A 15,757-nucleotide genomic window follows, 5' to 3' on the forward strand; every position below is an offset into this window, starting at 1 on the left:
TTGCTTATTTTTCATTTAGTTTCATTTCATCTCATCAGGCCTGTTAAATCCCAAGCGGGAAGATCATTGTCCTCGTGTTCATTTTGGATGAGCTGATGTCCGGTTCTGTTGTGTTTTCTCTTCTCTGGCCTCTTGAAATTGCACTTCATGCCTGCCTCGCGGCCCATAATGCAGGGTTTTTACAGTATGAACGCACGTTTTAAATACCTGGTCAAATTTGTGTAGTGACGTGTCGTGTTGTTTTCGCGTCTGTCGATGTGATTTCTGTTGAATCTATTGCACGAGTTTCACTGCAGCAGGAACCACCTGATTATTTCTTTGTAGCACTTTTTAACAGTGGACTCGGAAACGGGAAAATCAACCAATGTTTTGTTGTGTATCTTCTGTTTTAAGACCAACTTCAACTGTTTTGAAGTTGTCCAAAGCTGGTCATAATGTATGGAAAAGGATGTACAGCAACACCTTCCATTTTGTGGTCCTTTTCCCCAACTTCACAGCAAGTGTTTGGCAGGCCATCTAAATGATAAAATGGTTTTGCGAGAGGTCAAATTACGCTCTAGTGGACCGTTTCCCATCATGATATTAGGGTAATTCCTGGACTATGTGGCCAGGCTTTCAAACCATTAGTTACTAAGTAACAAAATCTTGTTTGGATTTTTTAACCATTTGCTCTACTCTAGCAGTGAGTAGTGATTTTCACTTCTGTATCAATTATTTGAGCTCAATCACGTAGTGCAGTCACAATTTCTTTTTAATTATGTACCGTTGGGGAAAAGGAATCAGACATGTCTGGTTGTGCTTGTACATCAGCGCTCGTATGGGTTGTCAGTGAAACCTTTAATCTGTAACTAAAGCTGAATCAAACACCCTTCTCATTGACTTTTCATCTGCAACTGCCTTTGGTTTCCCCCGTGAGCTTCATGAACCACGCAGCACTGGTTGAAGTCAATGATCTTATGATACCAGTCTCTCCTGAACTGTCGTTTGTACGCCTGCAATGAGATGCTCAATCCAGGACCAAGAGATGTGATGGATCGAACTCCATTTTCTTTCGATCGCTTTATAATTTGTACCTGTTTTCTTGCATGGTTTTTGTATCTGACATGCCTGGGAAAGTTTCACAGTTCCATGTAACGTTTGCGAAGTTCTATTAAATATGGTGCTGTTTTTTAGTAAGCAGTTGTTGTCGTAGTGATGGACGGGTTCTGTGTATATCTGTTATTTTTATGATTTATCAGTGGTTGGTTGTGCTGATCTGGTATGTTATATTCCTTCTTGCGATTTTGCTTAAGTCAGTTTTTGTAAGTTCTTTCATTCTTTCTTTCCGTCTCAGTCTCTGTTCTGTTGTCTGTATTTGTGAAGAAAATTTATGGTTGCAAGCCTCTAACCTGAACCATGAGTGAATGCCTTGTGAATAAATGGATTTAACGCTCGCGCTCACCGGTTTCTTAATAAAGGACATTTTTAACAGATTTCATCTCGCCGACTTATTCTCAACATCTATTAATATTCATCTACACAGTCAGGAATTGTAACTGACTCCATTCTTCAAGGTTTCTCATCTGCCATTTATTTTCTCGTTTAGTTTGTGCCTGTTAGTTGTTCCAACATATAGTTTGCTATCAGTTTGTGCTTCCACTGTGCCTGTGGATCTGTTTCTCTAACCCAGATCCCACTCCTAGCTGTTACAAAACATAACTGTGTAAAAACAGCATCTCTAAATGCTACCTTTTGACTCAAAGTGGTGCAATTTACAATAATTGTGCCTGTGCAATGTGTTTGCAAATGAAAGCTTGACCAATAATTGGTTTGACCTTTATGGTCATATTTTATTTCAAAGTCAAGTCTTTGATCAAAAATACAGTACAAACAGATATGTTATGGAATATTATTACAGTTTTTTTTTTTTTTTTTTTTTCCATTTTCAGCAGCCATTGTTCTAGTTTGCATCGTCACATGATCCTTCAGAAATCATTCTAATATGCTGATTTGGTGCTTAGGCAATTTTCTCATTCTTTTCCATGTTGAAAATAGTTTTGCTGCTTAATATTTTTTGTGGAAACTTATTATTTAAAGAAGTTCATTTCCAGAATAAAAATTTACAGAGAATTTATTCACCCCCATGTCCTCCAAGATGTTCATATCTATCTTTCTTCTGTCGAAAAGAAGGATTTTTCGCCATATAATGGACTTCAATGGTGGCCAACGGGTTGAAGGTCCAAATTGCAGCTTCAATGCAGTTTCAAAGGTCTCTACATAATTCCAGCCGAGGAATAAGGGTCTCTTAAGGGTCTAACCACAAAGGCTAGGTCGACCTCACGTATGCGTGACATAGGTGGTAGTACCGACTGAAGCAAATGTGCAAAAAAAGTCAAATGACCTTTACAAAAAAGGTAAAACAACGATGTCTGCTGATTTTGAAGTTGGACGAGAAAATGAAATTTAGTTTTTCAAGATGAGCAAAAAGTGTTTTTTTTTGTTTTGTTTTGTTTTGTTTTTTTAAAGAAAATGACCGATCGTTGCAATTTGGACCTTCAACCCACTGGCTCCCATTGAAGTCCTAGAATGTTTTCCTCAAAAAACTTAATTTCTTTGCGAAACACACAAACATCTTGGATGACATGGGGGTAAGTAAATTATCAGGACATTTTCATTCTGAAAGTGAACTTCTCCTTTAATCAATAGAAAGTTTAAAAAAAAAAAAAAAAAAAAAAAGTCTTACTGTCCCCAAGTCTTTGAACAGTAATGTTTGTATCAAGTATTCCAACAAATGGCACAATTTTCAGTTAAAAGAAGTGATACAGAAATATAGTTCTGTGTATGAGTTATGGAAACATTTAAATGTAAAATAATCTGCATTAATATTGGTCATAAAAACATTGGTTGATCTCTATTATGTTTATTACATCAGATATAGTGGATACTGTTATACGAAATAATAATAACAGGAAACCAAATTGTGCACAGCTTTGCAAATAATTTTTTTTTTAAATTACATTAAAAATGTGTATATTTTTAAATTTAAATTTCAACAGCAGTTCACAATATGTTGTTCATGTGTCAGTCATTACTGATTATTAAAGGGATGGTTCACCCAAAAATGAAAATTCTGTCATTAATTCCTTAGCCTTATATCATTCCAAACCCGTAAGATCTTCGTTCATCTTCAGAACACAAATTAAGATATTTATGATGAAATCAGAGAGCTCTCTGATCCTCCATAGACGGCAGCGCAACTACCACCGTCATGGCACAGAAACACAGTAAGGACATCAATAAAATAGTCTATGTGACATCAGTGGTTCAACCGTAATTTTTCAAAGCTTTTACAAACAAAGGTCTTACATATTTTGGAATGACAGGGTGAGTAATTAATGACAGAATTTTCATTTTTGGGTGAAATATCCCTTTAAGTAATCAAATAAAAAAAGTGACATTATAACCTAGCTTCATGGTAGCTTTGGAAATGACACATTCTGTTTATTCTGTGGCATTTGTTGGTGGTTTTAGTGAGATGTTGAGGATTCAGCTGTGTCCCCTGCCCCCATCGGCCCTCTCTCTGTAGACCCCAGGAATGTCACACCCTCTCAGACGGACCTTAACAGCTGTAAGGAGAGAGAGAGAGAGAGAGAGAGAGAGCGCACATGGCACTAGCTATTTTTAGAGTTCATTCAGACTAGAACATCTCTCTCCTTCTCTTTCCCTGGACGTGGTTGCTCCTTCTGGATCTCTCCTCGGCTGAAAGTTCTGGAGAAGTTTCACAGCGACCGTGCGAGTTCATAAGTACCGGAGACGAACGCAAGACAGAGTATATAAACAAAGAAAAGCATCCAGCGATAAAGCGAAAGTCAACCTAAATATCAAACAGGCCAACATGGCTCTACTGTGTTACAACAGAGGCTGCGGCGCTCGATTTGATGCTGACAAAAACTCAGATGGTAAGATTTCTACATTTATTTTTGCTATTTACCAGTGTGTAGCCTACGGGAAAAAGTATAGGTAATCTTTTAATTGAACTGTATATATTTTAATTGTCCATGTGAAGGTCATGGCTGATATGGGCCTGATTTTACTTTCAGTTACACAACTGAAATAGAAGTGTTTTGTCACTTTCTGTAGACCTGTGAAGCTGTTGTTTAACAAACTGAATTTTATAAACAGATAGAGATGAGCTGACAGCTGATTGCAGTGTGAATGAGATTGCTGGCTTCAGAGACACTGGGGGCCAGGACTTAACTTTAATTTAACTTTCAACACAGGCTCCGTTTATCCTTCCATGTTTTATTTATAACTTGTAGAAAAGGTGATTTTGTGTCTGTCCTTAGAGGTTTTTTTGGAAGTCTCAAGCACATTTGGAGGTGTTCTAATCAAATGCTACTTCCATAAATGGCTCAACTGTCTCCTCTGCTCTGCATGTGTGTCACTGCATGTGTTTATTGAGTTGTGTTCTTTAAAAATAATACTGAGGATGGACTTCTGTAGATAAATGTCTTCTACTAACCATATTTTCTCTCTCACCACCTGAAGATGCCTGCCAGTTTCACCCCGGAGTGCCAATCTTCCATGATGCCTTAAAGGTGAGCTCAAAATGTCTTTTTGTTTAGACAGCAGCGTGCGCACTCTGTACAGACCGCCGGGCTGCTCAGTTCTGTAGTAACTTGATAAGCGCGTCGTCGGCCTGTTTGTCTGCTACTTAGGGAGCCTAATATTCATGTTTTTGTTTTAGTTTGTTCTTAGCTGTCTGATGTGGCTCTTTGTTTGGGTTTTTCTCCTTAGGGCTGGTCCTGCTGTAAAAAGAGGACGACAGATTTTTCAGAGTTCCTGTCAATCAAGGTATGCTAATATTATGCTAATCTCACACTGCTCTCCATTCTCTGCACGTACAGTAGTACAGACTGAAACAAAGTGACAAAATATGTCTCAGACATCCTCGAAAAATTATAAATATATCTAGTAACACTTTACAATTAGTTCCATTTGTTAAAATTAAAAAAAAACATGGTTTTTACTATAGTATAGTAACCATGTGTTTTTGGTGTGTTGATTACCATTTGTATAGCCACAGTTTTACTATACCATGGTTAAACTATGGTTAGTGTAGCAAAACCATGGTTAATTGTGACCCTGGACCACAAAACCAGTCTTAAGTAGCACTGTAAAATACATTGTATGGGTCAAAATTATCGATTTTTCTTTTATGCTAAAAATCATTAGGAGATTAAGTAAAGATCATGTTTCGTGAAGATATTTTGTAAACAATTTCCTACTGGAAATACATCAAAACTTCATTTTTGATTAGTAATATGCATTGCTAAGAACTTCAACTGAACTTTAAAGGATATTTTCCCAATATTTTGATGTTTTGCACCCTCAGATTCCAGATTTTCAAATCGACCAAATATTGCCCTATCTTAAACAAACCCATACATAATGGAATGATTATTTATTCAGCTTTCAGATGCATAAATCTCAGTTTAAAAAAAATAACCCTTATGACTGGTTTTGTGGTCCAGGGCCACAATTTGTTCATTAGTAACCTTGTTTTTTTGTTTTATTTGTAGTAAAACCATGTTTAATTCTCTTAAGGGTAGCAGAAGGCCTGTAAATAAACATTAGCTGTGATATTGTGGACATTATTTTAGTCACTTAACAATATTTATAGGTTAACATTATCATAAATTGCTAAATGCTGTAAAAAATGTTCATTGTTATTTCATGATATAAAATGCATTAACTAACAAACTGAACCTGAAAGTTATAGCTTTGAAATATACCAGTATAATGTAGTGACTCCAAAGTCCCACATTGTCCACGACAATCCAATTAAAAAGATAAGGGCTTTTAAATTCAGTTTATTAATATGTTCTTGGTGAAATATGTAAGTATTTTTGCATGACTAGAAATATACACTACCAGTCAAATGTTTTTGAACAGTAAGATTTTTAATGTTTTTTTTTTTTTTTTAAAGAATTCTCTTCTGCTCACCAAGCCTGCATTTCTTTGATCTGAAGTACAGCAAAAACAGTAAAATTCTGAAATATTTTTACTATTTAAAATAACTGCATTCTATTTGAATATATTTTAAAATATAATTTATTCCTGTGATCAAAGCTGAATTTTTAGCATCAGTACATTAGTCTAGTTAAGAAGTCATACTAATATTCTGACTTACTGCTCAAAAAAATGTATTATATTATATTATATTATTATGTAGAGAATTTGTCAGGTTTCTTTGATGAATAGAAAGTTCAGAAGAACAATCTTTTGTAACATTATAAATGTCTTAACCATCATGTTTGATCAATTTATGTTTAAGCTTTTTATTTCAATTAAAAAAATCCTGGAAAAATGTACTGATTTGATAATTGATAATAATAATAATGTTTCTTGAACAGCAAATCACCATATTAGAATGATTTTTAAAGCATCATGTGACACTGAAGACTGGAGTAATGATGCTGAAAATGTAGCTTTGATCACAGGAATAAATTACATTTTAAAATATATTCAAATAGAAAGCAGTTATTTTAAATAGTAAAAATATTTCACAATATTAGTGCTTTTGCTGTACGTTGGATCAAATAATTGCAGGCTTGGTGAGCAGAAGACTTTAAAAACATTAAAAATCTTGCTGTTCAAAAACTTTTGACTGGTTGTGTATATTCATTATAAATAAATGTCAGCGGCAGTTTAATATTTGATTAATTTGCATGAAATGAATTAAAATAATTCATAATAATAAATAAAAACAAAATCTGTCATCAAAATGAGTTAAAACTAAATATCTAAAATAATTAAATTCAGCAGCATGACAGACTTTCACATATTTATATGCATTTATCAGATGCTTTTATAAATAGGGACTTATCAAATACCAAATTGTCATATAGCAGCCAATATTATCATTACTGAATGTCAAGAACTACAAAAGCTAGAACAGATGTGTAAACTCAGAAAGAAGTAAGTATAGTACTAATAATTGAACTAATCATGCCGTCTTTGTGATGGAAAACCGTTCGCATTCACACGGTCTCGAACATGTAATTTGTCTGCTTTGTGTCTGCTAATTATTTTCTCTCAGTCACATGTTGATTGGCACATTCTGCTTTCTGTGCTTGTCCTCTCAGGGTTGTACCCGCGGGCGTCATAGTAACGAGAAGCCTGAGGAGCCTCTGCGGCCAGAGGTGACGTCTGATAAGGGAGACGTGAAGCAGCACAGTGAGGAAATTATCTACCGGGGACCCAAATCGGCAGAAGCCCTGGAAAAAGAGAGACCCAGGTATATAGAGTACATATGCAGCTCACACACACAGTGTGTTCTGTTTCACACACCAACTCATTGTTCTGAATACAAAATTCGTTTTCTTTCTCTGAAGCCCGCTCTTTGTCTCTTTCAAAAGGAGAAGTACAGCTCCTCTGACTGTTAAATAAAACCAGACAGTGACATGTTTTTCGATTCCCTCCTTTCCAGCTCAGATGAGCCAAAGACAAAGCTGCAGGTGAAGGTCTCTCCTTCTCTGGCTCAGATTGCAGAGAAAATGGAGATCACTGAGAGGGAGAAGAGAGAGAAGCTAGGTGAGCAATTCCTGGTATTCCTACAGCTCTGGATCAACTGCAACACAAGCACATTGATACTAGTGCTTTGTTTGGCTACCGGTTTTATTTCAGCCCCAGGATAGACATTTGGACATTTCTTGGCAACCCAATGCACAAGTAAACATGTCCGTAAAATGAATTCATGAAATGCATTAGTAATAATAATGTATGCATACTAATATAATAAGTTAGTATTAATAATATAATGTGAAATAGATAAACTGATGAAGAAATAGGATTAATCTTTGCAGCTAATAATTCACAAAATGCACTGCATGAGTGTATCAATGATACTAAAATACATATTAAATGTTATTTGAAGCAAAATAAATGTTTAATGAAATAAAATAAAATATAAAAAAAGAAAATATAAATATAAAAGAAAATATAAATTAAATAAAACATTTGATTTTTTTCTAGTTGACAGATTTTAAAAAAGCAAATAAAAATGACAAAAACTTTAAAATTAAAGTGAAAACAAAAGTAAAATCAAATTCAAAATACTAATTATAGTATATCAATGATACTGAAATAAATGTTAAATGTTACTTGAAACAAAATAGACGTTCAGTGAAGTAAAATATAAATTAAATAACACTTTTTTTCTAGTTGCAAACATTTAGATTACTAAAATAACTAAAACTAAATAAATCAAAAACTAATACATAAATACTATACAGACAGATTTAAAAAAGCAAATAAAATGACAAACTCTATTACTAAAATTACTTTAACTAAAACTAAGGTTAGTTAAGTTAAAAACTAAGGGCATGTTGCACACATACACAGCCGGTACACACACACAAAAAAAAAAAAAAAAAGAAGGGAAGTATTTTTCTCCTTTTTATAAGTTAAGAGCGTTTTTATTTTGCTATTGTGATTATGCACAATGGCATGAGTTTAATTACATTCTTTTAATTAAATGTGTGTTTATGTAGCTCTTGGTTCTGCCAAAGCTCATTTCAGTCCTTCACAATAGTGAGGCCCACCTGCCCATAATCTGTCACTTACAGTAGGACCCCTGTAAAAACACAGTAACACCCTGCTGTGCTCACAGGTCTGCTGTAGGATTGTATTGTGCTGTATGACTGACATTTTTTTAATATAATGTGTCCATTGCTCATTTTGAGAAATCAGTTGATTTTGAAGTTCATTGTATTGTTGTTTTTGTCTTTCTCTTGTCACCTCTTTATTCTCACTGTCCTACAGAGAGTCAAGTCATGGTGGTTGGGGTTAAATGCAAGAACGCAGGATGCAAAACAGTAAGTGCTCATGTAATTTGTAAATTACACTGAAACAAATCAGCTGGCTTAACAAAATATACAACTCATGCCATCTAGTGGCAATAATAAAGAATGACACTGCAGCATGCACAGACTCCACAAAATATTAATCTGGGCTTTGCGTAATATAGTGTGACATACCGATCCGGCAGTTTGGACTGAACTAATTTCTTAAGAACAGAAGAAACAGAAACTGATTCTAGATTCCAGCTTTTTTTCAATGTAACACTGAATTGACAGAGCAGAAGATGAGTGAGAATTAATGACTAAAGCTGCAGGTTCAGATCCCTTACTGGGATTTGACCTTAATACCTTCTGTTAAAGCTTCTCGTCGTCTTTAATGGATTAGTTTGCTAAAATCCCAAAAGTTCATCATGTTAATTACTCAGCGGAGCTATTCTTTAGTCCATATGAAAACTAAACCTATATCAGCAGGGCTGTGTGTCATTTACAACTGAATTAATGGCTTTTTTTAATTACATAAGTGTAGTTTCTCCTTTTTGTGTGTTATTTAATTTTTCACTGTGAATTAGCTACACGCATGTTATCGTAGATGGTTTGAAATGTCACCAGGAAATTAATTTAGGGTATTTCATTTAAATATTTCATTAAATGTCATTTTATGCACAGTGGTCTTTGAAATGGATCCAGACGGCATAAGCACAGACTTTGAAGTGCAGTTTAGTAAATTGCTCTTCCTGTCATTACAATTCAAATTCCATTTCAGAAATATCATCTCTGTAGTAGAACTCGGACTAAATTGTGCTCAGTCCTGCTCGTCAGGGTAACTCTTCTGTCAGAGTTAATGATGTTTTATCTTTAGCCTGTGAGGCAGACAGCATGTATAGCTCTGTTACAGCTTCCTGCTCATTTATCTATTTGGATGAGAAGAAAAATGAGTGTATTTTCAGGTGTGAAGGCAGTAAACGGATGACACAGAGCTTATGCTGAGTTCAGGTGCATCAGCACTTTAAAGTTTTGCTTTTGTAAATATGCTGAGTTTCTGTGAGTGTTTCTTTGTTGCAATACACATCTGTTTGTTGACTATGAATAGCTGTTCAAACTCTCTGATCGTTTGTGTGGTCAGATTTACCAGGGTCCAGAGACGGACGCAGAAATCTGCACATATCATCCCGGAGTCCCCGTCTTCCATGAAGGGTAAGAAAACTGCAGCATTCGAGTCTTTATTTGGAAATATGACTCAGTCTCTAACTATACTTTTTCTGCTGTAGACTTAAAATAGATATCCTGTTCCTGTATCTGTTAAAAATCTTACAGCACAAGCAAGGTCTGTTTTTATAAAGCTGCTCATTGTCAGCGAACTAATCTAGATTCAGATCCACATTCAACAAGAGATCATAATGTGTTCACACGAAAGTGTTCTTGCTGTAAGCAATTAACGATTTTTGTTTTTGTTTGTTAACGATATTGTTTTTATGAGATGAGACAGAAGATGAATGTTAATTCACATCTGCTGATTATTGTCTAGATACAAATACTGGAACTGCTGTTGCATAAAAACCACTGACTTCAACGCCTTCCTGGATCAGAAGGGCTGCACAACAGGAAAACACTGCTGGATCCCCAAACAGGTGAGAGCAAATAAGGCACTATGAAATCAGTTTTATTTTTTCCCAAATTTCATTTTTTTTTTTTTCCCCCAAATTCAGTTTTTCCTGTTGTGTTTTTTGTAGACTCTGTTTTAATGCTTAAATTACGTTTTAATCAGAAAGCATGCATAATTAATTGAAATCATTAAAGTAACACAATTTAACAGCACTTGTGACAAATAAGTGTCAGTGTTTTTTTGTTTTTTTAATAGAGATTTATACATAATTTGAAAGCTGAATAAATAAAATGTATGGTTTGGTTAGGACAGTATTTGGTTGAGAGATTTGAAAATCTCGAATCTGAGGGTGTAAAGAATCAAAATCGCCTTTAAAGTTGACTGAAAAAAATTCTAGCAATATATATTACTAATCAAAAATTAACTTGATATACTTACAGTAGGAAATGTACAAAATATCGTCATTGAACGTGGTCTTTACTTAATATCCTAATGATTTTTGGCATTAAAGAAAAATTGATAACTTTGACCCAAACAATGTATTTTTGTCTATTGCTACCCATGCTACTTATGACTGGTTTTGTGGTCCAGGGGCACAATTTTTTAAAAGTTTAACAAAAATAATGTTTTTAAGGTCCAATAAAATACTTTTTTTTTTTCTCAAATTCAGTTTTATTTTTTCAGTTTTTCATAAATTTTCTGGATTCTATTTTAATGGCTTCATTAAATGTAATAATGAAAAACATCTCTAATTAACTTGATTTTATTAAAATATTTACATTTTTCTGGTAAATAACTTCTGGTAAATAAATTTTCTGCTAAATATTCTTTAAAAAAAATAATGTTTTAGTAATAATTTTATTACTTGTAGTAGTACTAATATTACATAAAGTAATATATTTCTGTCACCGTTTTTTCAAGTTAAACCGACCTTTTATTTTGACTGATTGCTGTGAAGACCTTAAAGCAGTGTTGCCAAGTCCTCGGTTTTTCCCTTGGTTTTTCATGCCCAAGCGACCCCAATAACATGATATTTAGTCCCTGGAATGTGAATTTTACCATGGGAACCCCACCAAAAACATGTATTTTACTGCCCTGGAATGCAATTTTTTCAGGGGACCCCCCTCGAAATGCAGTTGGGCTACTTTTGGGCTAGTTTTCAGTAGCAATTGGGTGGGTTTTGTTGTGAAAACCTGGCAACGCTGCCTTAAAATTTCTGTTTGTAAATGATATGACCATAGATTTTCTCACAATAAACAGTAAAATGCTCATGATGTGACTCTCAGAGCAGTTTAAGATCTTATTTAAGCTTAATATTATGGACACTTGTCCATATTGCGTTTTGATTTAAGTGTTTTAAGTGCTACTTTTGATTCATTCATCAAAATTTGGCAAATTCCATGACATTCCGTTTTATACAATAAATTCCATTTTTTATGACTGGATTTTGCAATTCCGTCTGCGTTTTCCACAACGCAGAAATCTTAGGATCCTACTAATGCACTTTTTTTGATCAGTAGATCACACGCTGTGTAATCAAGCAACAACCAACTAACCCTTTCCAAAAATATGTTGTGTTTATATTTGGTCTGTAGGACAAAAAGAAGGTGGCTTGCAGGCATGATTGGCACCAGACAGGAAACCAGGTCGTGGTCACAATCTACGCCAAGAACTCCAGTCCAGAGCATTCCTACGTGGAGGCAAACCGCACAGCGGTGAGTTCAAATCAACATGCAGAAATTACTTCACATCAGCATCCAATGACTTTTTATAAATGAATTTGTCATCAATAAATGCATATTTTTTTGTCTCCATCAATCTGCAGTTAACATGCCACATTCAGTTTGAGGGTGACAAAGTGTTTCACAAGGACATCCACTTATGGGGGGTAAGACTGCTGTACATTCAGTCTCTATTTACTTAAGTGCATAAGAAATAATTCACCAAAATAGTTTGCTCCTTTTATTTTTTGGTCAAAAAGTCAAATGCAGTCAAACAGACATCTGTGTCCACTTCTGGTCTCTTAGGTGATTGACGTGAAGAGCAGTTTTGTGAACATGGTGCCCTCTAAGGTTGAGGTGACCATGCGGAAGGCTGATGCCGTAGCCTGGGGGAAACTCGAAGACCCCAAACACAAACCTGAGCCAGAGGTCACCGACGAGATGAACACAGAACAGGAAGATGTCAAACCCGACTGGTACATCTCAGATGATGACATCAGTGAGTCTGACTGGGAAGACGAAGAGGAGGACAAGAAAGAGAACGAGGAGAAAAAAGAAGAAAAACAGGCAGGCGATGGACCACCTGAGCTAGAAGAGCCTGTTGCTGTCCCCCCAGAAAAAATTTAACATTTATTCTGACATGTAATGGTTGTGTTTACAATATCACATGGGCTGTCTTTTTTTTTTTTTCTTCTTTTTTGTCTACTAAAATACATTGTACATTGTCATTGTGTGCTTAAAGGTTAGAGAAGTCTTAAAACTCTTGACCACTATTTCATAGAAATTTTGAAAATATGTTTGAAAAAAATCTCAAAAGTTTGGGGTTGATAAGACATTTTATAAATATTTTTAAACAAAGTTTTAAAATGTCATTTATTCCTATAATTGGAAGATGAATCTGAAAAAGGCTGATTTTGGTGCTCAAAAAACATTTATAATTTGTTGAAAACAGTTGTACAGGTTTCTTTGATGAATAGAAAGTCAAAAAGAACAAAATGTGTTTGAGATTGAAATTATATTTAAAAGCCTTTACTGTGACTTCTACTGAATAAAAGCTAAAAAAAAAAATCCTGCTGACCCCAAACTTTTTACCAGTAGTTGAAAACACTCAATGCAGATTTTCAGCAGTGACAAAGCAATAAATTAACAATAAATAGACAATCTGAGTTCTCATGCAAGTGTATTTTGTGAATCCATAATAATAAAGTACAAGTCAAACAGCAATGGCCACACTTTATTTTTGCGTCAAGTCAACAGCAACAATCCTGAAGTAGGTGATTGCAGTCAGACAGAGTCCAAGGCCATGGAAGCTTGACTGCAACCCATATGGCAAAAATATTTTAAATAAAAAGGATAAATAATACATCTTAAAAGTAAACAGTAGTCTCGACAATGAAGAGGACTGGTACCAGCAAATAAAAATTCACTCTCTTCCATTTTGGTTCTTTTTCTCTGTTCAAAGAAAGAATTAAAAAATAAATTTTCTGTACATAAAATCATTGCCTTCCGCATGTACCTGATTACCACAGTCATAATCGAAGTGCTGATATGCGGAGATGGTCAAAAAAACGTTTGCTATGTCAATCCAAACTAAACAGCACGCAGCAACAATTCATCACAGATGAGGAAGTTTAAAACAAAAACATGCAAAATAATAATAAAAAATACAGTCCAACTTTTAGGGGCACAGTCAGCACCTATTAAACTTTCATATCAAGTCCATATTTGTAATGTCTTTTTTTTTTTTTTTTTTTTACAATACTGTTAGACTTTGGCTCACAACTATCAAGAAAACAATTAAGTTGTCCAGTATTGTATGTTATTTCTTTTAATGGAAAAATGTTACATCGTACCATTGGAGATGATAAATACTGTTTGTGATCCACAATAGGCAAGTTCAAGTTTTTCTTTCCCTCCCTACAGACTGACCCCTGAAAAGGGGCGCCAGTTGAATAACATTCATAAGTTGGATAATATACTGTCTTATATGTAACATAAGGTTCTCCATGAATGGGATCCCAGTTTTCATAAATGATAAAACTCAACACACAACCTTTAAAGTTTGCTTTTTTAAACATTTGTTTTTCTATATTAAAGTGCAAGGCGAGATAAAATACATCTTGAAATGTACGACATACAGCATCACTTTCTTTCACGAGATTTCCCTGCAGAAAAAGTAAAGAAACAGCTCACTTTAAACCACTGCGCTCCATTTTACTCACTTGGCACAAGAGTTACGGCACTGAAGCTTCTAGAACGACGGCTCAATTGACACACTAGTGATACACCATCACGACTTGGCTGACGATCCGAGAGTAAAAAGAAAAAAATAGACCTTTTTTTCTGCATAAGGGCATGAAAGGCATGCAGAAACGAGATGGTCTTTGATAGAGAGATACAGAGACTAGATGCAGATTAACTATTCAGCCAGTTTGACGAATAATACAGGTCCACCATACATTCATTCATCAGGATATTCCTTTTTTTGCACGTGTGTCTTAATACAATTTTTAAGTTTAGTTTGATTTAGTTTGTTCCGTTCTTGTTGTTCAGGCGGCGATAGGACGGGGCCAAAGAAATGTCTTTCCTTTGGAGAGCGAAGAAAGTTTATAGTTTGTGTCTGACGGCTTGAATACTAAGAAAAAGAGAAAAAAGTTGCAAGATCATAAAATGAGATTAAAAAACAACAAATTAGGCTGTGCACGAGAGTTGCGTTGCTGAAAACAGAGATGAAGGATGATTCACTTCCTGCTCTCTGATGATGAGCATTTCCTGTGACGCGGAGAACAAACGGAAGAGAAGCTCAGTAATGCAGTGCCGGGCCGCTCACAAACACTGGGGTGGGGCATGTGTCTGCACAGGGGGTCTTGCGTCTTCCCGTACTGGGTGTAAAGCAGCGTCCCGTGGCAGAGTGTGTCCTCGTGATGGAGGTGCAACAAACCACTTTAGCACTTCAGTTGCCCGTAGGATCCACGTCACACATCCCACCTTTGATATCCCAAGATCCTGAGCGGTGCAAAACAAATGTGTTAAGAACAGGACTGTGAGTTTAGGCATAATTTGGTTTAATTATTATTTAAAAATTTGAACTAAAATTCTGAAACATTATTACAATTTAAAGAAATGTTTTCTATTGCAATATGTTTTAAAATGTAATTTATTCCTGTGATGGCAAAGCTTAATTTTCAATAGTCACTAGTCCAGTCCTCAGTGTTACATGATCCTTCAGAAATCATTCTGATATGTGACCCTGGAACACAAAACCAGTCTTAAGTAGCACGGGTATACTTGTAGCAATAGCCAAAAATATTGTATGGGTCAACTTCATTTGGACAACTTTAAAGGCGATTTTCTCAACATTTTGACATTTTTGCATCCTCAGATTGTAGATTGTCGTATCTCGGCCAAATGTGACCCTGGACCACAAAACCAGTCTTAAGTCGCTGGGGTATATTTGTAGAAACAGCCAAAAATACATTGTATGGGTCAAAATTACTGATTTTTGTTTTAAGCCAAAAATCATTAGGATATTAAGTAAAGATCATGAAGATATTTTGTAAAATTCCTACTGTAAATATATCAAAACTTAA

The 15,757-nt window shown here is 35.0% G+C and overlaps 2 protein-coding genes across 5 annotated transcripts in view; one reads left to right on the forward strand and one right to left on the reverse strand.

Annotated features, from left to right (window-relative positions):
• Nucleotides 1-2,724: 2,724 nt before the first annotated feature.
• Nucleotides 2,725-13,321, forward strand: zgc:92429 (uncharacterized protein LOC445063 homolog). Its single transcript, XM_051115443.1, has 11 exons — nucleotides 2,725-3,938; nucleotides 4,528-4,577; nucleotides 4,777-4,833; nucleotides 7,128-7,279; nucleotides 7,472-7,575; nucleotides 8,806-8,858; nucleotides 9,967-10,037; nucleotides 10,369-10,471; nucleotides 12,042-12,161; nucleotides 12,272-12,334; nucleotides 12,474-13,321. The coding sequence occupies exons 1-11, from the start codon at nucleotides 3,875-3,877 to the stop codon at nucleotides 12,792-12,794; spliced, it is 1,158 nt and encodes a 385-aa protein (XP_050971400.1). The 5' UTR covers nucleotides 2,725-3,874; the 3' UTR covers nucleotides 12,795-13,321.
• A 1,361-nt stretch (nucleotides 13,322-14,682) lies between these two features.
• si:dkey-172j4.3 (diacylglycerol kinase delta) overlaps nucleotides 14,683-15,757 on the reverse strand; it is a 74,349-nt gene continuing 73,274 nt past the window's right edge. For all 4 annotated transcript variants that reach the window (XM_051115435.1, XM_051115433.1, XM_051115434.1 and 1 more), the window contains one exon: nucleotides 14,683-15,173. In XM_051115435.1, coding sequence (XP_050971392.1) covers nucleotides 15,121-15,173 — 53 coding nt within the window. In that variant the 3' untranslated portion in view covers nucleotides 14,683-15,120. The remainder of the gene's footprint in view (nucleotides 15,174-15,757) is intronic.

Source organism: Labeo rohita, chromosome 7 (assembly GCF_022985175.1).
Source record: "Labeo rohita strain BAU-BD-2019 chromosome 7, IGBB_LRoh.1.0, whole genome shotgun sequence".
NCBI lineage: Eukaryota > Metazoa > Chordata > Actinopteri > Cypriniformes > Cyprinidae > Labeo > Labeo rohita.

Excerpts from the sequence above, each read along its gene's own strand:
- zgc:92429 (XM_051115443.1), top strand. The coding sequence starts at position 3,875 with ATGGCTCTACTGTGTTACAACAGAGGCTGCGGCGCTCGATTTGATGCT. Across the intron at positions 10,038-10,368 it reads GTCCCCGTCTTCCATGAAGG|ATACAAATACTGGAACTGCT; the intron begins GTAAGAAAACTG and ends ATTATTGTCTAG. Across the intron at positions 10,472-12,041 it reads ACTGCTGGATCCCCAAACAG|GACAAAAAGAAGGTGGCTTG; the intron begins GTGAGAGCAAAT and ends TTTGGTCTGTAG.